Source organism: Acipenser ruthenus, chromosome 19 (assembly GCF_902713425.1).
Source record: "Acipenser ruthenus chromosome 19, fAciRut3.2 maternal haplotype, whole genome shotgun sequence".
NCBI lineage: Eukaryota > Metazoa > Chordata > Actinopteri > Acipenseriformes > Acipenseridae > Acipenser > Acipenser ruthenus.
The window spans coordinates 4,607,539-4,633,394 of NC_081207.1; the positions used below are offsets into that span (position 1 = coordinate 4,607,539).

The 25,856-nt window shown below is 40.3% G+C and overlaps 1 protein-coding gene across 3 annotated transcripts; it reads left to right on the forward strand.

The window, feature by feature from the left end:
• Window positions 1-452: 452 nt before the first annotated feature.
• LOC117424073 (transmembrane channel-like protein 6) lies at window positions 453-25,856 on the forward strand. 3 transcript variants are annotated; one of them, XM_034040109.3, is made up of 21 exons: window positions 453-476; window positions 12,078-12,273; window positions 13,736-13,866; window positions 14,069-14,194; window positions 14,511-14,669; window positions 16,404-16,509; window positions 16,786-16,867; window positions 17,344-17,601; window positions 18,351-18,556; window positions 19,431-19,575; window positions 20,313-20,468; window positions 21,358-21,533; window positions 21,763-21,874; window positions 22,132-22,241; window positions 22,571-22,666; window positions 22,854-22,929; window positions 23,356-23,489; window positions 23,925-24,101; window positions 24,551-24,629; window positions 25,051-25,146; window positions 25,360-25,856. In XM_034040109.3, the coding sequence occupies exons 2-21, from the start codon at window positions 12,218-12,220 to the stop codon at window positions 25,390-25,392; spliced, it is 2,514 nt and encodes an 837-aa protein (XP_033896000.1). In that variant the 5' UTR covers window positions 453-476; window positions 12,078-12,217; the 3' UTR covers window positions 25,393-25,856. The 3 variants fall into 3 exon arrangements, with proteins under 3 accessions (XP_033896000.1, XP_033896001.1, XP_033895998.1); XM_034040110.3 differs by lacking the exon at window positions 453-476 and adding an exon at window positions 3,418-3,530; XM_034040107.3 differs by lacking the exon at window positions 453-476 and adding an exon at window positions 5,145-5,403.

The window sequence follows — 25,856 nt, forward strand, 5'->3', positions numbered from 1 at the left end:
TAGCCCAGCAAGGTATGGTAAAGCAACATTAAAAGCAAGGTAAGCCATGGTAAAGTATGGTAAATGCATAGTCATAGGAAAAAAACATGGGAAAACGGTGCGAACATACTGTAGTGAGGATCACTGGTGTCAATCGCTGCCTTCTGTGACATTTCATAGATCTATACTTGCAATTTAGTAGTAAAAGACTAAGAGACTAATGATCATGTCCTCGCCCTTATGAGTAATATCTTGAGTGAGTACCATGCTGATATCAATCAATCCTGTGATGGTCCATAACAAAGCTGCATTAACGCATTCAGCCAGGTTATTGCAGATTGGTATGTCACATGACAGGAAACCAAGAGTACACCATCGCTTCCTCACTGAAACAGAAGCTGCAGTATTTATGAACACAGCATCCTACTGACATATACTGATGAGTGTGACTTCTCAGGGTGAAGGGAGTATGTTGGGATGCCTCTAGATCACAGACAGTAAGTGTTTCTCTTTATGGTTCCTCTGCTCTGGTTGTTGCTCAGATACTGTGTGGGGTGACACAAGCTTGAACACACGTGACATGAGTCTGCCGGTCTCAGCCTTATGCCCGATGGGCCCTGAGGCTGTCTCACTGCTTAGAGGCTGTCTCTTGCTGAAGTGTTGTCTACCACTGATTTGAGGTCTACTGCCAGTGATCACATGATCTGAATGCGAGTTGTGTTGGTTGGTAATGGTGGTTGGCAGGAGAGGTTGAATCAGAGCCTTGTGATATCACCACACACCTGTCCGTCACTATAATGCTCTGTGCTGCTCTTGCCAGCCAGCTGTTCTTGTCCCAATTGCAGCTGTTGATTTCAGATTAGACTCTTTCAAACACAAGGACAGTATAGTAGAACCTGCTTTTATCTGAACCACACCCTAACGGACTAGCAGTGTTTCCCAACCCTGGTCCTGGGGGACCCCTTGTCTGCTGGTTTTCATTCCAACCCAGTTCTCAGTTATTTAATCGAACCCTCAATTGAACTATTCATTAGCTTAATTTGACCTTTTTAATTGTTTTAAACAGCTGGAGATTTCAAGTTAACTATACAATTTTATAAGTAACTTGAAATCGGCAAATTTTAGAACAATTAAAAATAATGGAGCACATTATTAGTTCAATTAAGGGTTTGATTAAGTAATTGAGAACTCAGCTGGAATGAAAACCAGCAGACACAGGGGTCCCCCAGGTACTGGCTGGTCAGGCAAAAGTTCCTCACACAGCCCAGTCCTGATGCCAAGTCCTCGGATTATTATACTAGAATATTATTATTATTTTCTTAGCAGACGCCCTTATCCAGGGCGACTTACAATTGTTACAAGATATCACATTATTTTTACATACAATTACCCATTTATACAGTTGGGTTTTTACTGGTGCAATTTAGGTAAAGTACCTTGCTCAAGGGTACAGCAGCAGTGTCCCCTACCAGGGATTGAACCCACAACTCTCCGGTCACGAGTCCAGAGCCCTAACCACTACGCCACACTACACACCCAAAGGTGGCTTCAGCTCTTTGGGGTGCTGGAGAGGATTACAGGTTGCTTTGTAGCAGTGGTGGTACAAGCTGAATATTAAAAGGAAAGGTATCGACCTCTGTACTGTGCAAGCAGAGACTTGACTTGAACGTACATAGCTGCAATACGTAGGCCTCTCTTTCCTGTTATCTGCTTGACTGCTCGCATAGACACATCAGCACAGCCTCACTCATGCATTCATGGTGCTGTTTTTAAATTACAACACCCTAGAAGATAAGACTGCCTACTTCCTGAAGCTAAAGGACTTTATGGAACAAATGAATCAGCTATGAGATTTGTACACTCATATTGAAATCATGTTTTGTTTTTTTTATGACAGACTGAGGTAAAGACAGAGAGGTGTTAAAGCTCTCTGAAAAGGTCTTGCCCTAGTTTTAAAGGCCAAACTGACCTGATTCTGAATTTATGAAAATTGATTGATTCTTTTACTTTTGTAGTTAATTAACTATTACGGAATTTCATTTAGAAAAGGTACCAAACTCTTCTTCTTTTTTATGTGCTGTCCAATGTGTCCGACAAAATAAGTTATTAATATCAATATATCAATTATAGTGCAAAATGAATTCACAGAGAGAAATGACACACTGTAAATAAACACACACACAGCTGCTAATATCTCTTTAAAACATTTTGAAACTAACAGAAATGTAAAGTAGAAGAATAAAAATCATTTATTTTACAGTAGTAAGTAATTTATCTGGTATACAATTAAGGGCATCTGCCCTGCTAGGATCTAATGAAAGTGGTTATTTTTTCACCCTCTTTAAGGGCGCTAACCATGTTAAGCTTTTTTTGACATTACTTATGGTGCTGAGAGTTTTTTGTTTTTTCTCCGGCGTTGTACTTATATTTTAAAAAAACTAGAAACATCACAGTATCATGGTTGCAGCTTGACTAGAGTGATTTTGAACTGAAGAACAGAAGCCAGGCCTATTGTTATTTTAATTATGAAGTAAAACTTTTTTTAAAGGATTTTTTTAAGGAAATAAAAAAGTAGCACAAAAGTTTCCATTAAACTGAGACTTCGCATTCAGTGGAGGATGAGGTTTCTAAGAATATACGCCGCGGGTGATACAAGATTTGGGAGAAACAGTGAAGCATAGAAACCTGCTTGGCTATAAAAGGTTAGACTGGTATTACAATGAAATTAGTTTTCATTTGTCACACATTTTCCTTTCACTGATCGATGTAGCTGAAACACATATTTCGACATGCTAATCGAGGGAATTGATACGATTTATTAGATTCAATAAATGCAACAAGCTTTCATTCACTCAAATGTTTTTGTTTGTTTTGTGTGTGTGTGTGTAAATGCAATTTTATAGAACCGTGTGGTGTTATTTTGTGGTACGCTTTAGTAAGTGGTACACCGTGAACTGCCCCTGCCCCCGAGCATGTGGAAATGATTTCAGCTTAGAAATCAAGGAAACGTCTGTCTGAATGTGGTATGATGTTGGCCTACTGAATTTGGCTCTTAAAGTTATTTTTAATATCTTGTTTTTTCACAATTCAGCAAATTTATGTGACTTTAACTGATGCGCAACAAGTTGGGTTATAATATACGATTTTATGGTTGAACTACACTGTCTTGTTCATAGTGATTTGTACAGTAGTTAATGACAGTATTGACAGCGTACCATTTTCTGGCGTTAAACAGGTACGCGTACCACATTTTGATGATGTACCACTTTCTTGCCCTAAACAGTAAATAGATATTGATATAGTTAAAGTATAACATTAAAATCAGTCGCCATATCTTGTTGTGGTCACTATGACATTTTGAGCTTCAGAACGTCACAGTGTAGTTCTTATAAAGGGGTTCAACTACATTTCCCAGAATACACCGCAAAGTTACCTGCCAGGTAGGCTGTGGCAGGGAGAGCAATAAGTGAGTAATCTTTCTACGTTTTTCTGAAAGGAAAAAAAAAAACTCGACTTGTACGTCCTGTGCTGAGAACGGCATTTTACAGAAGGTAAGAAGACACTTAACTAAATACAATTTATTCTGAGTATATATATATATACACGGTAGTAACAATTACATGTATAATATCTTTTCCAACTTTTCAAAGTTTGGTTTCTTTAAAAAATGTTTATAGTTGACTAACATCAGAGAGTGTTCCGATATGTTGCAATAGTCCAATGTTTAAAAAAATGTTCAGCGCGTTTTCAGTGAATACAAATGAAGTGTTTACTTGTAACGATTGTTAACAGATTAAAATGTAATACAGTTTACGTTTCGGTGCTTCTTTTTTTCTGAATGCTACCCAGTATTTATAACCTTGGTGTTCAGAGAATCACAGAAAGATCCCTGGTTGGTTTAGATACTGCATAACACATACACACAGTCTATATGTAATGCCCTATAGACCTTATTTAAGTATGAACTATCATGATAAACTTAATTATGGAAACAGCCAGTAGGAAGTTTTCTGTGATGCAGTCATAACTTCAAACATTCAATGATGTGAACAGTGTTTACTGAAAGAAACTGAAAAGTTGAAGCGAAAGGAAACGCTGAAACAAAAATAATCTTATTCAATAAAATGCCAGGGTGTGCCTCAGATAAGGCAGATGGTAGTGTTGACGAAAACCTGACGACTTGTTTACAGTGCTATTATTATTATTATTATTATTATTATTATTATTATTATTATTATTATTATAACGTTGTAGGTCACAGTGATCTGTTTTTTTTTAATAAAAGAAGATATGAAATGGACAAGCTACATATTTAAAAAGTAAGACTGACACGTAATTGCGACTATTACAGTATATTAACTCTTACATGGTCTAGGCCTAAATCAATCAATCAGTTATATTTTTATATAGCGCCTTTTCCTGAAAAAAACATCTCAAAGCGCTGTACATAGCTTTACATTAAAATGACATTAACAAAATAAATGAAATATTAAAATAAAATAAAACCATTACATTAAGATACATTAAAATATATACATTAGAAACAACATTTAAAAACAAAGCCATTTTTAAAGAGACAATACAAAAGCCATAACAATTTATAAATACTTTTTTTTTTTCTTCAATTAGACATAATTATTTTATTTATTTCTTAGCAGACACCCTTATCCAGGGCGACTTACAATTGTTACAAGATAACACTTTTTTTTTTTTTTTACATACAATTGCATTATTTTTTACACATTATTTTTACATAGAATTACCCATTTATACAGTTGGGTTTTTACTGGAGCAATCTAGGTAAAGTACCTTGCTGAAGGGTACAGCAGCAGTGTCCCTACCGGGGATTGAACCCATGACCCTCCGGTCAAGAGCCCTAACCACTACTCCACACTGCTGCCCGTAAAACGTGTTACAGGTTTAACGTTTCATAGGATCCTTTAAGTACATTATTTACAGTTAATAAGGAAACTATAATTGAATTATAATGGCACATTTTGGCATATTTTAAATGTGGCGACCTACACTTAACACAAAATACCACACTTCCATACAAGATAGGTCGGGACGGCACGCTATTAAGTTAGCACTGAATAGGATTGTACCATTTATGTCTGGACACGTTTTGAAGGGGGAGAGGGGTAACTACAAATCCTGCGGAAGGTGTTTATAAGCGTCACGTTTAGAAACCCACACAAGGGTTTTTAATACAATACGTATCGAACATTTTTTTAAATTGTTTATTTAATCGTTTTTGTTTTAAACCGATACAACTAAAAACAGCGGAATGACAAAATATGTGCCCCCACCCCCGAAAATAGTACATGTCTCAGTGGTTACCATTGTTTAAAGTATTAAAAGTCCTATTGCAAAGAAGCGGCGGAGAAGAAAACAGGTTGTGAAAAGTTTCTTGGGGAGTTTGGGGTGAGTACAAAGACAGTCGGAGGCTTGTACATAATCTATCTATCTATATATCTATATATAGCAAAAGCCCTTCAGCTGTTTAAGAATAGTAAACAATGTTCCTGAAAATAATCTTAAATTTTTTGTGTACATTTAAAAAAAAAAAAATTCATATGCCTTCAATATTGTACACTGCGGTTATATATATATATATATATATATATATATATATATATATATATATATATATATATATATATACACTTCTTGCTTTGTTGTCACAGTTATTATTTTTTGTTTTGCATAGTTGAATACCCCAAACAAACAAAAGCCATTGTGATATGAAAGTGGAAAATATGCTTTTGTACATATTTTGTATTATTATTACAAGCCGTTTTTATTGTTTAATTGTGCAAAAGTAGTGCATGCGTGTTAAGAATAACTATAGGACTTGTTGGACTGTGCACATATTCAAGTGTGTTTAAAAACAGCCCAGGGGCTAGGCTGCAATGATAGATAGTCAACCAAATATATTTAATTGGAAACCAAGTCGTCATTGTAAATGCAGAATAAATGACCACTTGCATTGAATTTGAAAAGCGCGTGATTTTCGACTAGGTGGACTACACACAGGGTACAGTCGTACTGGAGTAAAATACTAATAGCCTTGTTAACTCTCTCGTGCTCGTTTCAGACTTTATTCAATAACTACACGCGTTTTGTTTATGTGGAAAATGTCATACCTACACAAACTAGAGTACATCATCCTGTAAACTGTGTAATGTAACGTGTTTGCAAAACAGGAGATGGCTGCCTGTGCAGCGACCTAGCAAAGGAAGGGGTTGGACGCAGACGGATTGTTTGTTTAGACAGGAAATGTAAATGGGAAACGGTCTTTTCACTTTCAAGAGTCTCCAAATGCACACGTTGATTTAATGTGACTGGTGTGTGTGTGCAGCAGGTTTTGGGTATGCCATCATATGCTATTTGTATGACTTCTTTCCATATGACTGGAACTATTTAGGCAGTTATGGTGAGGTTTTTTTTTTTTTTTTTTTTTGCAAAGTTAGTTAGTGCTGGAAGAGTCCAATGTTTTCTGTTCAAAACTGCCCTATCTGGCCCACCATTTAACTAGACAAGCATCCAGGATAGCATGCAGGGTTGTTCGTTGCCCTTCCAGTCCAGCAAGAGAGTATTGTTTATCAGGTAAGCCCGGTTAGCACCAGTCCTGGTGACCCGATACAGTCCATAGTGCGATTCGGTTCCTTTTGGAACTATATGTGAATGGTCCAAAAGAACACAGCCCCTTTCTGAGTTAGTTTTAATCTAATCAAACTGAGTCCTTCTCAAGAGGGGCTCTCAGTCCTTGAGGTTGGGTTTGGGGGTTGGGGTTGGGGTTGGGGTTGGAGGAGATAGGGAGGACTGGGTTTGGCTCATTTGTTTCAGTGCAATGTGGAAGCACAGCTGGTTCAAAAGGACTCCGTTCACTTCAACATTTTTCTGAAGTGAACCCTGTTCTTATGCACTGAGATGCATATGGTTCAGAATATTAAAGGAACAGAGTTCTTTTCCTCCAGAGTTCGTTTCCAAGTGAACTCTGTTTGGAAGGTTTAGCAACAAACCATTGTGAAAAGCCCTAAGAGGCTATTCCGTGCAAAATAAACACACACTCGATGGTTTCCACTGCATTCTCCACTGAAATGGATGAGCAGGCACTTCTTGGAAGTGTTCCCACTGTGCATGTTCCTGGTCTTTGTGGGTCGCATGATTGCTTTAGGGAGGTCAGGAGTTTATTTCCCAGCAAACTCAGCATCCGGATGAATTTAAAACAAGAGCTCTGGTGGAGGCAGGCAATTGGCCGGCGCCTGGCACCACAATAATGAAGGATTTCTCAAGGATTCCAAGACATCGTATTCTGTATCACCCTGTGTGTAGAACATACAGCACTTTTTATGTTTAGTACCTGAGTACAAACTTTGTTTCTGTGCTTTATATTCAGTTAATACGTTTTGCGGAGCACTGGTGCCCACCATGCTGTAATAAGCTGGGACTGGTTTGATTGATAAGGATTCAAAAATTATGGTTTAATCGTTCCTTTCGCTCTTAAATTACACCGTGTAACAAATTTTTTTTTTTTTTTTTGTTCCTGGGTAGTAAGTGTTATTTCCTAATTGTTTATGCCTCAAAAGTATAGAAAATGGCTATTATTCCCCACAAACTTTGCTTTTGTGATCAGGACAGTGATATTTTGAAATTTACCTATTTCCAATGAGAAAACGGGCGAATGTGTCTTTTCGTTCACATAGTCAGAAAAAAACAACATATGAATCGAAATTAACATGTATTTATACTAAAGTAATACAAAAATGACTACAAAAGATTTAGAAGCGAGTAGTTTTTCGAGATTTACGATTATACTGTAAATCACTTTCACGAATCAGCCCCCAAATGTAGTCTCCCATCATGTTCTCATTATACTGTCCTTGGTATCGGCGTTCAAAGTCCAGTATATCCTGGTGGAAGTGCTCGCCTTGCTCCTCCGAGTACGCTCCCATGTTCTCCTTGAATTTATCAAGATGAGCATCAAGGAAATTGCCTTTGGGACAGCAGGGACACCAAGGCGCACTACCACAGGCGGGACTGGCCACAGCGGACCGAGTTCTCTGTGGGGAGGAACAACGTCAAGTGGGAGCCACTGGTGGACCCCCGGAAGGTGCTGATGCCACCACTGCACATCAAATTGGGCCTTATGAAACAATTTGTCAGAGCTCTAGATAAGGAGTCGGCAGCCTTCAAGTACCTTCAAGACTTCTTCCCTAAGCTGTCTGAGGCAAAGGTCAAAGCCGGTGTCTTCATTGGACCACAGATAAAGAAGATCCTGGAGTGCAATGAATTCCCCAAGAAGCTCACTAGTAAGGAGAAAGCGGCATGGAACAGCTTTGTCGCAGTGGTTCGTGGCTTCCTGGGCAATCACAAGGCCGAAAACTATGTGGAGCTGGTTGAGACTCTGGTGAAGAACTACGGCACAACAGAACATGGGAGCGTACTCGGAGGAGCAAGGCGAGCGCTTCCACCAGGATATACTGGACTTTGAACGCCGCTACCAAGGACAGTATAACGAGAACATGATGGGAGACTACATTTGGGGGCTGATTCGTGAAAGTGATTTACAGTATAATCATAAATCTCGAAAAACTACTCGCTTCTAAATCTTTTGTAGTCATTTTTGTATTACTTTAGTATAAATACATGTTAATTTGGATTCATATGTTGTTTTTTTCTGACTTTATGTGAACGAAAAGACACAAATTCGCCCGTTTTCTCATTGGAAATAGGTAAATTTCAAAATATCACTGTCCTGGTCACAAAAGCAAAATTTGTGGGGAATAATAGCCCTTTTCTATACTTTTTGAGGCATAAGCAATTAAGAAATAACACTTACTACCCAGGAACAAAAATTTGTTACATAGTGTTATATTCATTTTTATATTGCATGTTCCATTAACAGGGATGTCTAATTTAAATGAAATAATTTAAGGGAAAGTGTCTTGCATTGTAAGAGATGTCGGTTCTTGCAGTCTGAGCAGACAGAAGCGTTCAGATTTTTGGTTCCCTAACCCAAACTGCATGAGGTGACATTTGTTATACAGTAAGAGACGTCCTGCACAAGATGTGTTGGCTTGTAATTTTTTTTAATTTTTTGCCATGCTGCTATTATTAGTACTATCCACATATTATATAAATAAAAAATTAGTATAGACTGAAACAGAGTACAAGGCTTCTTTTGTAGTTTTTTATACTCCTTGAAAGTGTGTAGACAGAAAAAATAATTGCAGCTGTCTTTATTGCCCTGTAATAACCCTCTGCATTGAGGATATTTGATTGGCTGGTTAATTACACTGGGACCCTGCAAGGGGTCGGTAATTGAATCATCGTGGTTTTGTTTTGTAAATTGCACTGTGGAAATGTTGCAATCCAGCCAGCTTATTTCCTGACTGATCAAGAGGTATTAGACTTGTCTTGCTTTTGTAACTCATCAGCGCTGTCAAATATCTGCAAACTGCATGCAGATAATATCCTTCACTCATGTAGTACAGACTGGATCTAAGACAACAAGCCAGAAGTTCTTATGTGGAGATGGATGCTTTTCTTCTGAGAAGCTAAGCGTTACATTGGAAATCCAATACCTCTTCCAGCTTTCATTACCCGCCAATCCTTTTTTTTTTTTTGCATTGCCGTATTAAGCTGGGCTGTCCCTGTCTGGCCATTTAGAGTGCAGTGCTGGAATACTGGACTAAATGCCAATCAGGCATGGGCTAGCTGGTATGATATGCATATAAATTACATGGCAGTGTGGCTCTACAAGGGCAATGTATTACATAAAAGGATGTGGAGGTATTTGGCATAAATGAAGCATGCTGGTCATTGTGGGCTTAATTGTGATGTGTCAGGCATGGTAATTAGACTCTGATTGCATAACAGTTTGATCCATTTAATAAGACACACCTGAGCTTGCTACCTGTACACTGTGGCTAATCAAGCTTGTAGTAAAACCTGGAATGGTAACAGCTATTCAGTAGGAGACTTGCTTCCTTTCCTGTGCATACTGAGAGATGCACTGTTTCTGTGCTTTGACAAAACCAGTTGTCTCAACTATATACTTACTGTACATGCCTTCGTTGCTTTGGCTTTCAGTTCCTTATCTCGTACTGTTCGGATCCAGTTAGTTTGAAACCCAAACGCAGGCACTAAGAAACTAAGCATAGCACTAAGTTGCAGTCCATGAAAACCGAGCTGTAGTCTTCTTGATGGTGATGATGACGTGTAGGGTTAACAAGGCTGTGTGAAGCAGGGGGGGCGGGCAACTTTCCAAGGGATGTGGGTGGGGGCTGAAGAGGGTCCTTGGAGAGCAGATTGTATTTATATGAATTTTCCATTTAGATCACTGTAGACCTAAAACCTTAATGTTGTCAAATGAGACTCCACCCTCGAACGGATCTAAAATACAGAGCTTTTATTGTTTCAGTTTGTGGCTCAATGGTAGACTTCTTATTGAGACAGATTGGTTGTGAATGTTAATATAAGGACACTTTACTGAACATCTATTGTTACGTGTTTATCAGGAATGCACAGACTAGGTGCATCTTATCTTGGGATCGGCAGTTCTCATTTTGTAATATAATTTGGTTATTTCAGTCATGAATGTTGCAGGTTTTGATTCATTGTCAAGAACTGCATTAGGGGACACAGAAAATCAGAGGGGTGCAGAGTGACAACCAATCGTAGACTGTCCAGGGATGGAAATAAGACTCCTATTGTGTAGCAGTTTCACCCATTCCAGGTTTTAATATGAGCTTGATTAGTCCCAGTTTATAGGCAACAAGCTCAGGTGTGTCTAATTAATCTCATAGTAAAACCAAGAATGGATCAAACTGCTTTGCAATGGGAGTTTTATTGCCATCCTTGCAGTTATTAATACATACTGAGCTTGCTGGGCCTCTGTGTACTGCATTTTGTATCATTTTGTTGCTGCAAATACTAGCTGCTCCCTGGTTATATAATTTCTACAGTGACATCGTGGCAAGCAGGTTTCAGGGGGTGGGTGTGGGTTGGGAACAAAGGATGAGATCATAGGGTCTATTCAGCTAATCTGAATACCGCTGTTGTTTAAAATGTAAAACAAGGGGACTTCAACACAACCAGCCTCTCTAGCAGTGTACGTGAGTCTATTTTTGTCTCCTTAAAAGTAAGTAAAAAGGCAGGCTTGGTGTGAGAATGTCCACGGTTTAGATTTATTGGAGACCCCCACATGTCTTTTATTACATTAGATCAGGGGTTCCCAAACTGTGGTCTGCGGCCCAAAGGGGGTCGACGGGAGCAACTTCTGCAAGGCTCTCGTTTCCTTCTGTATTGTGCGCATTCGTCTGCAGCATGAGAGGTAACGGCAGGGCATTTTAGTTCCACAATGTTCAGAAATTAGGATTCAAGAGTTATGTTTTTGTGCACGTTGTACTGGTTTTACTCAAAAGTGATTCCTGTTCAGAGATTTATGAATGGGAATAATAAGAATCATGTACTTTCTTGTTTGATAACCAAGAAAAATAACTGCATTTCTAACATTTCCAATTATACAAAGCTACCTAATTTAAAGGTCTGATAAAAACGTCTGTTTAGTTTTTGCAATTTATTTTATTTACTAAAAAAATATTTTCACTCTGTGCATATTCTATGTGATTTCCATCTTTCACAATATTTATTCAAATGAATAAAAGACAGTTTATTTATAATGTTACAGGTTTAAACATATAAAATGTTTTGAATTTGACATTTCCCCAAGGAGTGCTAATAGTGGGCCGCAGTGCCTAATGCAGCTGAACAGGTGGGCCTCAGGTAAAGTTTGGGAACCCCTGCATTAGATCATCTGTGTTTATACACGTCTGCACCAGAAAGAGCGTGGTCTGAGTCAGAATAGAGTTTTCATTGTTTTAAACTGCACTTATTAATAAGCAGAGTATCATTAACACTCACTGACATGTGTGATATTTTTAAGTTTAAGATCTAAGCATTTGTACATAACACCAGAGCAATTCTATTTGGCTAGTGATGTTAGAATTGCCCAGGTTCATCTAGCCTGTGTTCCCTGCTTACTCCACAGTTTTTAAATGCCAGCACATGTCTGATTGTTTTCCTTTAAGGTAACGGGAAACATGACAGGAGCGAGGGAGGGTGCTGATTGGGTAAAACTGCCTGTCTGATACCTCTGCCATCCAGCAAGACAACAGGGAGGGAGGTCACTCGAAAGGTCGTAGAGAGCAAGACGGACCGATTGACGGAGATGGCCCAGAGCGTCAAGTTTCACCTCGATCTCCCAGAAGCTGAGGAGGGGCAGCAGTGAGTTCACAGTTCAGAGATGGAAATAAGACTCCTGTTGCATAGCAGTGTACTCCATTCATGGTTTTAATATGAGCTTGATTCGCCCCAGTGTATAGGTAACAAGCTCAGGTATGTCTTATTAAACTGCTGTTTCTGTGTTCAGGTCACAGTTCAGATCACAGCTTAATTGTCTAAATGTCTCCCATAGTAAAAGCATAGCAAAGTGCAGTAAAGCACAGTGAAAGCATGGTAAAGCATAGGGAAGCATTGTAAAGCATAGGTAAGCATTGTAAAGCACAGAGAGGTCTGGTAAAGCATAGGTAAGCATTGTAAAGCACAGAGGTATGGTAAAGCATAGGGAAGCATTGTAAAGCACAGAGAGGTATGGTAAAGCATAGGGAAGCATTGTAAAGCACAGAGGTATGGTAAAGCATAGGGAAGCATTGTAAAGCACAGAGGTCTGGTAAAGCATAGGGAAGCATTGTAAAGCACAGAGGTATGGTAAAGCATAGGGAAGCATTGTAAAGCACAAAGAGGTCTGGTAAAGCATAGGGAAGCATTGTAAAGTACAGAGATATGGTAAAGCATATTAACAAAACAAAGTAAACCAGGGTAAACTATGGTAAATGTATAGTATAACCATAGTAAAAGTGCAAAAAAATACCATAGTGTGGTAAAAGAGTATTGTTTTGTATAAAATATTTAAATCAGTATTTAACATTTAATGTTCAATATCAGGGTTCAGAACAGGATATAGCACATATGCTGTTTTTTCTCTATATAACATTTCTCTTTATGGAACTATAGCATTGTGTTGCATTACCAGTCATCAGTTAGTGTTGATCTGCAGTGTGACTGCTTGTCTCATGAGAGTTATTCATGCCTGCACACTCTTATTGTTTTCTTCAGTTCAGAGACATATAGCTTGACTCATTTCCTGTGATGTAAGCATGGCCTCCTGAGTTCACTCCCCTGCCTTTTATTACAGTGCTCTATATCTTGACCACCTTTTATAGGCTGTTTCCTAAATCTGTCTGTTAATCTAAACCAGCAGATCTCAGTGCTGTCCTTGTTCGACATCCGAGAAGTGTAGTAATTGTCTCTTCTAATTAAGTGCAGCATTGCTGAAAATACAAAGGTTCCATTTTTTAAGCAGTGTGCAGTATGTGTTGCAGTGTATTCTAAACCTCCACAGGCCCCTCACAAATACCCCAGACCGCTTGTACAGCGCAGTAGAGGATAAATATAAATTCCTTGAACAGTATTGCAGTCCGTGTGCTGCATAATCAATAGTACTGTGTCGAAGTAGCACGTTTGTTCTGTCAACACTTCTGTTTTAATGCTTGCTTGCCAGGTTATTGGGTAGCTCCTGATAAAGCCATCGCTGCTAGCTATCAGAAGTTGTGTCCATCTAAGTGATGTTAAAAAGGCCTCTAATGGAAGTATTGTCTTGACTCTCCCTCTCTCCCTGTCTGTACAGAGCCCTGGACTTCTCTCCATATGATGAGAACATCGTCCACGACTCCTTCAGTGAGCTGATCGAGGAGCAGAGCCACAGCCAGGATGGGTCTGAGGTCTTCGAGATGAAAGAAATGGGTGGAAGGGGGAGAGGTACAGGATGGAAGGGAGGGGGCTGGTTTATTTTTAGATTTAATTCCTTCGTACTAAGGTTTTTCAATAAGATGCATCAACGTTAGCTGCCCTGTTTTGAAGCACGTTTCCGGAGAAATAAATAAGTCTTTTTTTTTCTTTTTTTCCCAGTACGCCCCTGAGGGTTCTGGGTATTAAACCGCCTCTGCTTTGTGTCCCTCAGAAAACCCAGCCTTCCTGTCATCTCCGCTGCACAGGGAGGAGAGACAGGAATTGGAGCCGCTGCTGAGTGAAAATTTCTCCCCCGTCACCCTGAGAGTGCTGTCAGCCATGCCGAGCCGTACCATTGGTGAGTGAGTCTGCGTTCATAGTGATCTGTCGTGTGTTCATCTACTTTCTTTCTTTTAACAAATATATATATTTACCCCAAATGCAGTAATGATATTGGTATGTATTGTTAATTCTTGGTTTACTGCACACCCTTGTAAACAAGGCCTCAGTCTTAAATCTCCTGGTTAAATAAATACAAATAAAAAACCTTTGGTTGCCGTGGTAACGTGTTGCTCTGTGAAATTTCACCCACAGAGCTCTTAGTCTGTCAGTGGCGATCACGAGGTGATAAACTCTGATTTTTGCTTTTTAATTTTTAATTTTCTCGTCTCCAGGCCGCAATCGCGGAGCAATCATCTCGCAGTACTACAACCGCACGATGAAACTGCGACGTCGACGAAGCAGGCCCTCCATCCGGGACCTGTCCCGCTCCGCCCGGCCCAGTATCTGTGGATACCGAGTGGAGACAGACCCAGAGGCAGTAGCAGAGGAAGGTCAGTGCACCAGGAATATTAAGGGACAGATATCTGGAGCGTTTGTTCCAGTGCAAAATTTGCAGTGTTTTTATTTATTTTCTCTTCTTTCTTCAAAAAGCCTATCATTTACTACTTGGTTTTGTAACATTGGCACCTTAACAATGTATAGAACCAGGACTATGATCTGGTTTGTATTGTTTTTGTTTTGTGGGTTATTGGAGAGAAATCCACATAGCTTAATGCAAAAATATCTCTGACTTCCCCCAATTAATACCTAGGGAAGTGAGATGTCACTGCAAACCCAATGCAGTGAAGCCTTTACTGTAGCTTTTGCTTTTTATTGTTTAACTAGGAAGCTAGGTAGTATTGCAATAGTGTGTTGCTACAGAATTCAGTAGAAACGGGAAGTGTCAAAACTGAAAAGATACCAGAGAGAGAGAATATAGTAATATATCCTTTTTCCAACTTGCTGTTATTGCCTATTGCCACTACGACATTGATTTAAAGTTAATATCTGTCAAGTGAGAAAAAAAAGGTTTTAAGGACTCTACAAACCTAAATTCTAAGCTCTTAGCTTTATTTTCTTTTATTATTGTCGTTTTTCCACTCAAAACTTTAAACTGCTCCTGTTCGCACGCGGTGTAACACGCCTGACGCATTTCTTTACACCATTAGCAACCAAACCCGCTTCAAGTTTGTGAAGCAGAAGTTGCTGCGATAAATTTTTCAATCAAAAAGGCTGCCACCAAATTCGGCAAAATGCGTCCCAAACATCAAACTGCTGTTTCCAATCTGTTTAACCAACTAACTCTTAACTTGGTAGGCATCATCCTGGGGACAATGGAATTCAAACAGGGGAAAAATGGTGTTCTTGACAAGATGGCCGCCAGACCTACATTTTCTTCTTAAATTTAAAACTGCTTCAGTTGAAAAATGGTTTATTTGATTAACTCCAAAGTTGACAAGCGTCATCCCTGTGTCAAAGCAATTGACTTTTTCAAAAATGTTTGTGCGTAACCCAATATGGCCACCTGACACATTTCTTTAAAAACCTTTCAAAATCATTGGTCAAATGTAAGACTAGCTTATAACTCCATACAGTGCACACCGGGTTATGGTTACTATGGAACACAAAAAGGAACACATATATGCTGTATTTGAAAATTACCTTGATCGTGACCTTTGACCTCTCCTTAAGGTTAAATGTAAATTTAGCTTATAACGCCTTACAGTGTGTAGACAGGGTCACAGTTACTATGGTGTTTAAAGTTATAAAGCATTGTGAGATAATGAACTAATGCAGTATTTTGAATTGAAACACTTGTGCTGCAATGTTACAGCTTGCCAAAATGTCCAACTGGTACTGAGCTTGGAAGCCATACAACTGCCTGGCAGTTCTAGTTGTTATTATTATTATTATTATTATTATTATTATTATTATTATTATTATTATTATTATTATTATTATTATTAATAATTTGGTCATTTAGCAGACTCTTATCCAAAGTAACTTAGAGACTAGGGTGTGAAGTATGCATCAAGAACTGCTGCTGCAGAGTCACTTACAATAGGAACTCGGTTTAATTCTCATCTGAAGGACAGAGCATAAGGAGGTTAAGTGACTTGCTCAGGGTCACACACAGTGAGGCAGTGGCTGAACAGGGATTAGAACCGGGGACCTCCTGGTAGTAAGCCCTTTTCTTTAACCCTCCTGCAGATGACCATTTTCTATGTCCTTTTATGCATTATCAGAAAATAGAAAACACCTGATCGACAACCTACAGAACCTCTCTGTGAGCGATAGGGGGCGCATGCTGAAAACCATGCCCCTCAGCCTGCTGGAGAAGAAGAATCTGAGGTAACAGACTGGAGTGCAGAACGTCTTTTCAGTGCCTTGTTTCACAGTGCAGGATGCTTGTGGAGGTAATCTCCTCATTAGCAATAGTCTAGGACTGTCCAGCAGAGGGTATCATTAGGTAATCCAAGATTATTCGTCATCTGTGATGACTGATGGAATGTGTTTACATTGTTGGTACTCATGCTGTGCAGCATGTTTGTATCTTTGTGTGTTAGTGTGTATCGTGAATAGTGGCTGTATGGTGCTGTGAAGAGATTTGTGTATTTTCTCCCCCAGACATGCCTGCAATTCGAAGGGGTTTCCCCACTCCAAGAACCAGATACCCTGCTGCAGTCAGCTCAAGTATTACCTCATCATCGTAAGTATACTCCAATACACACTTAGCAATGCAGTGTCCCAGAATCCTGTTCATTTCCACACTGAAATAGCTTTACTTGTTTGACTGCCTGAATTGCATGACTATAATTTCTCCAAGCAGACAGCTATATACCAAGAACAGTAAGTTACTTAAAAACATTTATTTTTTTAAATGAGGTCAGCAGCCCTCCATTATAGTGGACAGTAGGGTGCCCTAGCCAGAATGTTTGTCTGCTTGACTTGGTTTCCTCTGGTTCTGCTGCTGAATTCCGGAGGCATGTTGAAGTTCCGGTTGTATCTCTCTGAATTCTGGAGGCGTGTTGAAGTTCCGGGTGTATCTCTGAATTCCAGAGGCGTGTTGGAAGTTCCGGGTGTATCTTTCTGAATTCCGGAGACATGTTGAAGTTCCGGGTGTATCTCTCTGAATTCCGGAGGCGTATTGAAGTTCTGGGTGTATCTCTCTCTCTCTCTCTGCAGGGTTTTCGTCACAGCTGGTACGGCTTGCTCTCCTTCCTGCACTCTCTGCAGCTGTGGCACGTGGAACTGAAGAAGGTGAGCGGGCGCTTCGGCACCGGCGTCCTCTCCTACTTCGTCTTCCTCAAGACGCTGCTGCTCTTCAACGTCTTCCTCCTCCTCGTCAACGTCTTCTTCCTCGCCGTCCCGCAGGCAGCCCACCCGCCCAGCAACCAGACCCACCGTGCCCCCTTCCAGGGGCTGGAACTGCTCACTGGGGCTGTAAGTCACGCCTCTCCCCTCTCTCACCAGGGCTGTTATTCCAACTATTACAATGAAAGCAGCATGGTTTGCTCAGATTAAAATTGCAGTGATATTTAGTTCAATTACAAGTACAATTATGCTGCAGTGATTAGAATTCTAATTCCAATTATACTAAAAAGTAACACCAACAGCTACACACATTGACATGTTCACTGCTATTTATTCGAAATAACCCAGCAATAATCACAGGCACAAATACACAAACATACTAGATTTTATTTTTTCAAACAAATGGGGTCACTAAAAGTGGTTGAAAATACGAGAATAAGGATCAATCAATGTAAAATACAGCATGGAACTGAGTGATTAATCTTGGAAAGGTGTGTAATTGAACTGTAACTGATCAGTTATATGGTACAATTACAACTGCACTTACGCAGATGTGCTAAGGGTTAATTTCATTTACAGTGTAATTGCGATTAATTACAAATTACACAGGGATTGAGATTGGCTTGATCTAGCCCAGGATGGAGAGGAATGCGACAATATAAGGATTATCAAGTCCTTTTAGCTGTTTGCAAATTAAGCAATATGGCACAACTGTGTGTGTGTGTGTGGCGCTGAGGTCATTTTGAAATTAAAAATAACTCCTAAATATGTTTAAAGAGACCTGTGGCACATAGCCCATTTAAATGAACGGTGCAGTCCTTTCCATTGTATAATACATATTGGTCAGAACCTCCCTGACTCTCTGGGATTCCTCACAGGGCTATTTCACAGACACGGTCATGTACTATGGTTACTACACCAACTCCACTGTGAACGGCTGCGGTCCGGCTCTCAATGGCTCGGGGTGCGCCGTGGGCCAGAACAGCTTGGACACTCACCCCCGCATGCCCTACAACATTCCTCTCGCGTACTTCTTTACCATCGGGGTCTCCTTCTTCATCACCTGCATCATCCTGGTCTACAGGTAAGGGACTTACTGCAGGTTTGCAGGGGCTGGGCTGCACCATTCAAACACCATGTCTAACACTGGGGGCCTATATTTGTTTTGCAATAGGAGTCTTATTTCCATCCCTGAATTGGACATCCTAGAATCAGAAATCTCAGAATATATTTTGCAACAAAAAAACGACTTCTAGTCCTGTGTAAAAATGGCAGGAAAGAAGACCCTTTTGTTCCCAAGAACTTCTGAAATAAATAACATTGTACCACTAGCCTTCCGTCCAGTACAGGGCTTTCTGACTGCCTCTTCTTTCCTTTTTTAAATTTTTTTTTTTTATAAATTCAGTCGTTGCCAATTATTTTTATTATTTTCTCCCAATTTGGAATGGCCAATTATTTTATTATGCTCATCTCACTGCTACCACCCCTGCGCTGACTCGGGAGGGCGAAGACGAACACACACTGTCCTCCGAAGCGTGTGCCGTCAGCCGACCCCTTTTTTTCACACTGCGGACTCACCATGCAGCCACCCAAGAGCTACAGCGTCGGAGGACAACGCAGCTCTCGGGCAGCTTACAAGCAAGCCCGCAGGCGCCCGGCCAGACTACAGGGGTCGCTGGTGCTTGGTGAGCCGAGGACACCCTGGCCGACCTAACCCTCCCTCCCCCTGGGCGACGCTCGGCCAATTGTGCACCGTCCCCTGGGAGCTCCCGTCCTCTCGAACTCGCAACGTCCAGACTGTAGGGCGCATCCTGCACTCTAGCGAGTGCCTTTACTGGATGCGCCACTCGGGAGCCCCATTGACCGCCTCTTCTAACAAAACCCCCTCCAGTATCTGTGTCTTACTGTCTTTTGGAAAGCGTGTTGCATTTCTGACTTGACCAACATTTTATTTCTAGCATGTCCAAGTCCTTCGGGCAGAGCTACCGCATTGACAACCCTCACGGGGACCTCGCCATGAAAATGTTCTGTTCCTGGGACTTCAAAGTGATTAAGAAGAGCTCTGTGAAACTCCAGTGTGAGAATATCTGCACACAGATGAAGGTACCCCCTCCCCAGCACTGAAACATGCCTGAGTGTGAATGGCATGGATTCCTGGACTCCACAGAAACCAGATGTGGGCTCAGAGTCTGTGTACATTATATTTGGATCACAGAGTGGTGTTGCAGTGTTTGCATCCAAAGTGCAATTTCAGTTATATATGGTTTCATATTCTAATTCCATGTGTGCCTCTCCAGTACTTGTGTAATTTTAATTTTAAATGCATTACAGTGTTGGAGAGAGTGGCATTAAGAACTTAGTCCTAGGGTCCAGGGTGGAGATTTCAGAAGTCTAATCTAAACCAACAAGTGTAAGAAAATAAGAACAAAAGAAAAGTCTGTAAATGAGAAACAGCCATTCTGCCCAGCAAGGCTCGTCCATTGTTGGCACACCATTATCCCCTACTGGGGGCGGGGGTGGACTAATTGAAGTCCTGTTCTAGATCCTACTATGTCACCTGGTAGGCTATTTCATGCATTTATAACTCTGTTTAAAAAACAAACAAAACTGCTTTTTCTTTCTAGAAACCGTCGAACAAGCTGTTAATGTTAACTTCTTTGCATTTCAGGTCCTGAGAGATCAAGACTCCAGGATGTGTGTGTGTGTGTGTGTGTGTGCGTGCGTGCGTGCGTGGGAGTTGCACTGCTTTACTGACCCGTCCCCTTTCACCCACGTGCGTGTGTGTGTGGGAGTTGCACTGTTTTACTGACCCACCCCCTTTCACCCCTCTGTTCCCATAGGAGTTGCTGTCTGAGCTGGCTCGGGCATCAGGACAGCAGACTCTGCTTCAGAAGCTGGCAAGGATGACGGTGCACTTGCTGGCCTGGGCCATGTCTCTGGGGAGCACCGTGGCGTGTGCCATGGGTGTCTACTACTTCTCCACATACATGCACAAGGTACAGGGTGCAAGGCCAGTGGGCATGGCAAAGGCATTTTTAGGTTCATTTAATTCTCCACTTAACACCTGCTTGAAAGAAAGATTTGCATAACAGTCCTAGTTTACATACCAGCTTTATAGGTGGGGCTGTTTTACCATTCATATCTATTTAAACAGTTGTTTTTTGGGAGTGAGTCTCTCTCTCTCTGTGTCTCTCTCTCTCTCTCTCTCTCTCTCTCTCTCTCTCTCTCTCTCTCTCTCTCTCTCTCTCTCTCTCTCTCTCTCTCTCTCTCTCTCTCTCTCTCTCTGTGTGCTTGCTAAACAACACAAGCCTGTCAGTCCCATGGCAATCCTCCTCAATCGGCCCCACGCAGGAATCTGAGTTAAGATTGTGAAGAACAGTCACTGCAGTGGTTCAGGAATTCCTACTAGTGTGAAGTCATTGGCAAGATAACAGAGCTGTGTTCCATGGCAACATCAGACCCTCCCTTCCTCCCTGTCAGGCTGGTGGTCTTATTGATGTACAGCAATTGTCAGGGTCACAGAAATGTTGCCCTTTGTTCTGTACTGTACTGAACTAACTAGCAGCATGATTTACAGTTTTACACTTTATATGCACATTTTCAAACCATCTTTTCACACTTGTTTTCCTCCAACACTGTTAAGATCTGTATCTGCAAAGCAACTGTATGCTTTGGTTAACCACACAGCATGCTGTAGCGTGTCAAGTAGGGCTAATTTATTTAGTGCTATTTATTTAAAAAAATTACAATTAGCAAAGAATTTCAGACAGGCAACACACCAGCACATCAGTCACAGGGTAATAGGGTCTTTCACAGGTTATTTTAAATATTACCAGAAATTTGCACACAAAGCATGCCTTTCAGTAGCGGGCGTGTTCTTTGCAGGACCTGACCATGAGAGTGTCTCGTAACGAGACCCTGATCCACGTAGAGGCAAGCCTGCTGGCCCTGCCGGTGGTGGTGTCCACAGTGAACCTGCTTATGCCAGGCCTCTTCAACGCGGTCGCGTGGATGGAACAGTACGATGCACCCAGCACATCGGCCTACGTTGCCATCTGCAGGTGGGAACTGGCAGGGCTATTTATTATTTTTATTTATTTATTTATTTATTTATTAGCAGACGCCCTTATCCAGGGCGACTTACAATTGTTACAAGATATCACATTATCTTGATAATTATATTTTAATTTATCTATCTATCTATCTCTATCTATCTATCTATATCTAGTTGATATATGTGAGTTTGGGTTGACCGCTAACAGAAATGAGTGTCACTTTTGGTGTCTGCAGGAACTTGCTGCTGAAGATGTCTGTGCTGGGAGTCCTGTGTTACCACTGGCTAGGAACGACCATCAGTGGCCATGTGACTCTATCAAAACGGGTTAGGCAGAATGGCTCTACTGTAAGTTTCTTTCCAATATTTGAAAAACTTGATTAAGGGATTAAGCTCTGTTTTGTAGACAAAGCGCCCTTGCAGAGGAAATCCTGCCCCCCAGTTTCCATAAGCAGGGTGGCACAAGAGTTTTAAGAATTAAATGCCATGTGGGGGGGTGGGCTCCAATAAGTGCAAGCCATTTTTTATTTGATATAAAAAGTTTAACTGCACAGTGTTGAGGGGAGCAGTGAAAATGCTATACTGAAGCCTTGGTTCTCTCTCAGGGGGGACTGGAGTGCTGGGAGACCTTTGTGGGTCAGGAGCTGTATCGCTTCTTGCTGATGGATTTCATCTTTACAGTTCTGGACACCATCTTCGGGGAGTTTGTCTGGAGGTATGCTGTGCCACTTTAAGCTTTCTAGAAGGGTAAACCGTGCTAACAATAAATGGCTAAGTGGTTAAAGAGTAATTTGTTCTTGTTTTTTTGTTTACTGCAGTCATTTGGGTAGCAGGATAAAGAAGTCCAGTGCACAAAATAAAATCCAATTTTTAAATATACTAAACCATAGAGCATAATGAAGAAAAATAATTAATAAACAATGCATGGCAGATAGCTAGGTAGACTACTGCTGCTGTTTTAAGTTTGAAAGTTGCACAGTTCTTTTTTAAAATTTTTTTAGTTTACTTGGTTCAAACTGTTGAAACCTCTCTTTGACCCCCCAGGTTATTTTCTCAGAAAGTGCTCAAGAGGAAAAGGAAGCCTGTGTTTGATATCGCCAGGAACGTGCTGGAGCTAATATACGGACAGACTCTCGCCTGGTAAAGAACAGTCCAAGCTTCAAACAGACTTCTGAACTACCTGTTCACCATCGTGGTCTATTCAGTGCTCGGGAGCTGAAACTCCCTTAACCTTACCAGAGGAGTACAGCAAAATGAAATAAAAACAAAAACATTAATACAGACTCTCTCCCTCTCTTTTAATGTATTACTTTCCTTTTGTCTTCAGGCTAGGAGTGCTGTTCTCACCATTGCTTCCTGCTATCCAGATTATTAAACTGGTTCTATTGTTTTACATTAAAAGGGTAAGTAAATTAGATTGATTTTTGCTTGGTATACAGGCACGCTGTTTTCATTCATTCTTATGTGCTGAACTGTTCATTCTTAAGCTTTTTTTTTGTTGCTAGCTTCTCAAAGCAGGAATAGGGATAGAAATAAGACTCCTATTGCATAGCAGTTTCCCCCATTCCAGGTTTTAATACAAGCTTGATTAGCCCGAGTGTATAGGTAAGAAGCTCAGGTGAGTCTTCTTAAAGATAGTAAAAGCAGGAATGGATCAATGCTTCATCCCTGAGTAAACCAGATTTAAAAACTCTGTTTTTAGCTCAAAACCCTTAGCTGGCAACAGGTCTTTGCAAGATAGGGTACAGGCATTGTATAAAGAAACTGGACAAGGTTTGCTTTCTGTTGAAATAGAGCCCACATAACTCAATTAACCTTTTCCATCCCAGACCAGCCTGATGATGAACTGCCAGGCTCCCAGCAAGCCTTGGAGAGCCAGTCAGATGACCACCATCTTCATCACCCTCCTGTGCTTCCCATCATTCCTAGGGGCAGCCGTGGCTGTCACCTACACCATTTGGACGTAAGTTTTTAGCTAATTAAATATGCTTAATGAAGAAGAAAATGAATTGATACTCTGAAAGCTCACTCTTTTAATAATTAGCTTTTAATGTTTTGCATTCCACTAATTAAAACAGGGAGGTGTTTTTTTTTTTTTTTTAAGCTTATCAATATTTTTCTTCAAGTTTGAAATTAAAATATGTATTTCAACAGGAATTCCTCTCTGGGAAATAGCATAGTATACGTGTGTAAATTTATTTGATTAAAAATGTATGTATTGTTATGGAATTCTAGCAATCTGCATAATCTTGTATATTATTTACAGTTCTACTGCCAGTATTTTTATAATGACCACTCAAGAGACAATCCAGGTGTGCAGATTTCCTGGCGCTTAGTCTTTTTAATGCAGGCACGAGCGTAGCTTTTCTGACGGCCTGCTACTTTCTCCGCTGTGCAGAATAAAGCCCTCACAGGGGTGCGGGCCCTTCAGGACGCTGAACACCATGTTCGAGTCGGGGAAGATCTGGGTTCAACAGCTGGAGGAAATGAATTCCAATTTCTCCTGGTTCACCTGGATTCATAAGTACCTGGTGGAGAACCCCTTCTTCCTGTTCGCTGCTGCCGGCGTCCTCTTGTGAGTACTGAAGGGATAGGATTGGAGTCTGGGGTGTTCCCAGCAGACAGTTACAATTACAGCAGCATTTTTTGCTGAAATTGCAATTACAATGTCATTTTGTTTAATTACAATTGGTGCAGTAATTACAATTACACTAAAGTCAAGTTAAAAAACTACACACATTAATATGTTTACTCCTATTTATTCTAAATAACCATGCAAACCAAAGTGGTTGAAAATACAAGAGTATTTGACTTTTGGTGGTGTGTTCATTTTAAAGGTCCAATGTCCTCTTAAAATATTACAGGCAAACCTGCTTAATATCACTCTTTTAAATGTCACACAGCGCTTCTTATCCACACACTGACACGTCTGATGTGCCGTTGTAGGCGTTATAAACACCTTTTTAAAATGTCAAACTTTACAGTAACTTGTGCTTTTGTCTTCTTCTCCCCATTATATTGTAGAATTGTGATCTATTTCCACACGCAGGTTGTGGATGGACAGAGGAAAATAATCTCTTTGTTACAAGAGCAAATTGATAATGTGAGTAGTTCCACAAGATTGAATAACATCTTACTTGTAAGAACTGGATACCATACGCTGTGCTTCACTTTCAAGGCGTATATTTTTAACCTACAAGTTAGATACAGCCTTACTGCTAATAGGACATCTATGTTATACACACTCCTATACACAATGGTATATATATAATTATTTTTGCACAATATTTTTTGCACAAATTTACTGTACTTCTGTATTAAAATCACATTTTCAAAAAATAACAATAAAATATTTCATTTTCAAAAAATCCTGGTGATTTTAACTCTAAAACAGGGTATAATAAAAGCTAGTTTTAGTTGTCACAGCCAGGATTTATTTTCCCTACTGAACAAATACGTATTTGGATGTTAGCATATGGATCCTGGAATAATGTCGGACTAAAGCAATGTGCTTATTGTTTCAGGAGGGAGAGGACAAGAAATTCCTGATCACTCGCCTGCAGGATATTTACGAGAAGAAGCGTCCCGTTTCTGTGAGGTTTAAACAAAGGGAGAGAAGGGTAAGCGTGAAATCATTGCCCTCTTCGTCGTCCACGTCGCTCACTGCAGCAGGGAGGGTAGCGCCCTGATTGGGTCCTGTTGCTAAGGAGCCCAACTTCAGTATAACTGGTTAGCAGCACAAATATACATATTTGATAGGGGAGGGCAAGGACAATTGTGGACAATTGTGTGTGCTGTGATGATGTAATTCTCTTTTTATTTTATGTTTCTAGGATGACCGTCGGACATTAACCTCATGTGATTAGATAGGAGGACTAATTGGAATTAAAATATTTTCTCCAAAGAGACTGGAAATAAACACGCTGGCACCAATGACTGCACTTTAGCCACATGATATGCTGTAGCAAATAAAGACTGCAACAGCCAGTCTCCAGCACCACACTTGTACCGTTTCATTAGCTATGAGATATGGGAAGACTGCAACAAGGTCAGAGCTTAAAAAACCTCTGCAAGGCGTGTGATGTTTCCGGTCTGGACCTGAAGATAAGAAGCCAGTTTTTTTTATTTTTTATTATTTTGTTTTATTGTGTGTGTTGTTTTTTTTTTTTAAAACTAACCACTGCAACTCCGTATTTATGTAAATAATAGTCTTTTATATATGTTGTATTGGTATGTTTTATTATAACATTGGGATTGACTGTGGTATTTTCTTTGTAATGCTCAAACTGTGATATGTTGTATACAAATAAAGATTCATACTATAAAATCA

Excerpts from the sequence above, each read along its gene's own strand:
- LOC117424073 (XM_034040109.3), top strand. The coding sequence starts at position 12,218 with ATGGCCCAGAGCGTCAAGTTTCACCTCGATCTCCCAGAAGCTGAGGAG. Across the intron at positions 16,868-17,343 it reads TCAAGTATTACCTCATCATC|GGTTTTCGTCACAGCTGGTA; the intron begins GTAAGTATACTC and ends CTCTCTCTGCAG. Across the intron at positions 22,242-22,570 it reads TTCGGGGAGTTTGTCTGGAG|GTTATTTTCTCAGAAAGTGC; the intron begins GTATGCTGTGCC and ends TTGACCCCCCAG.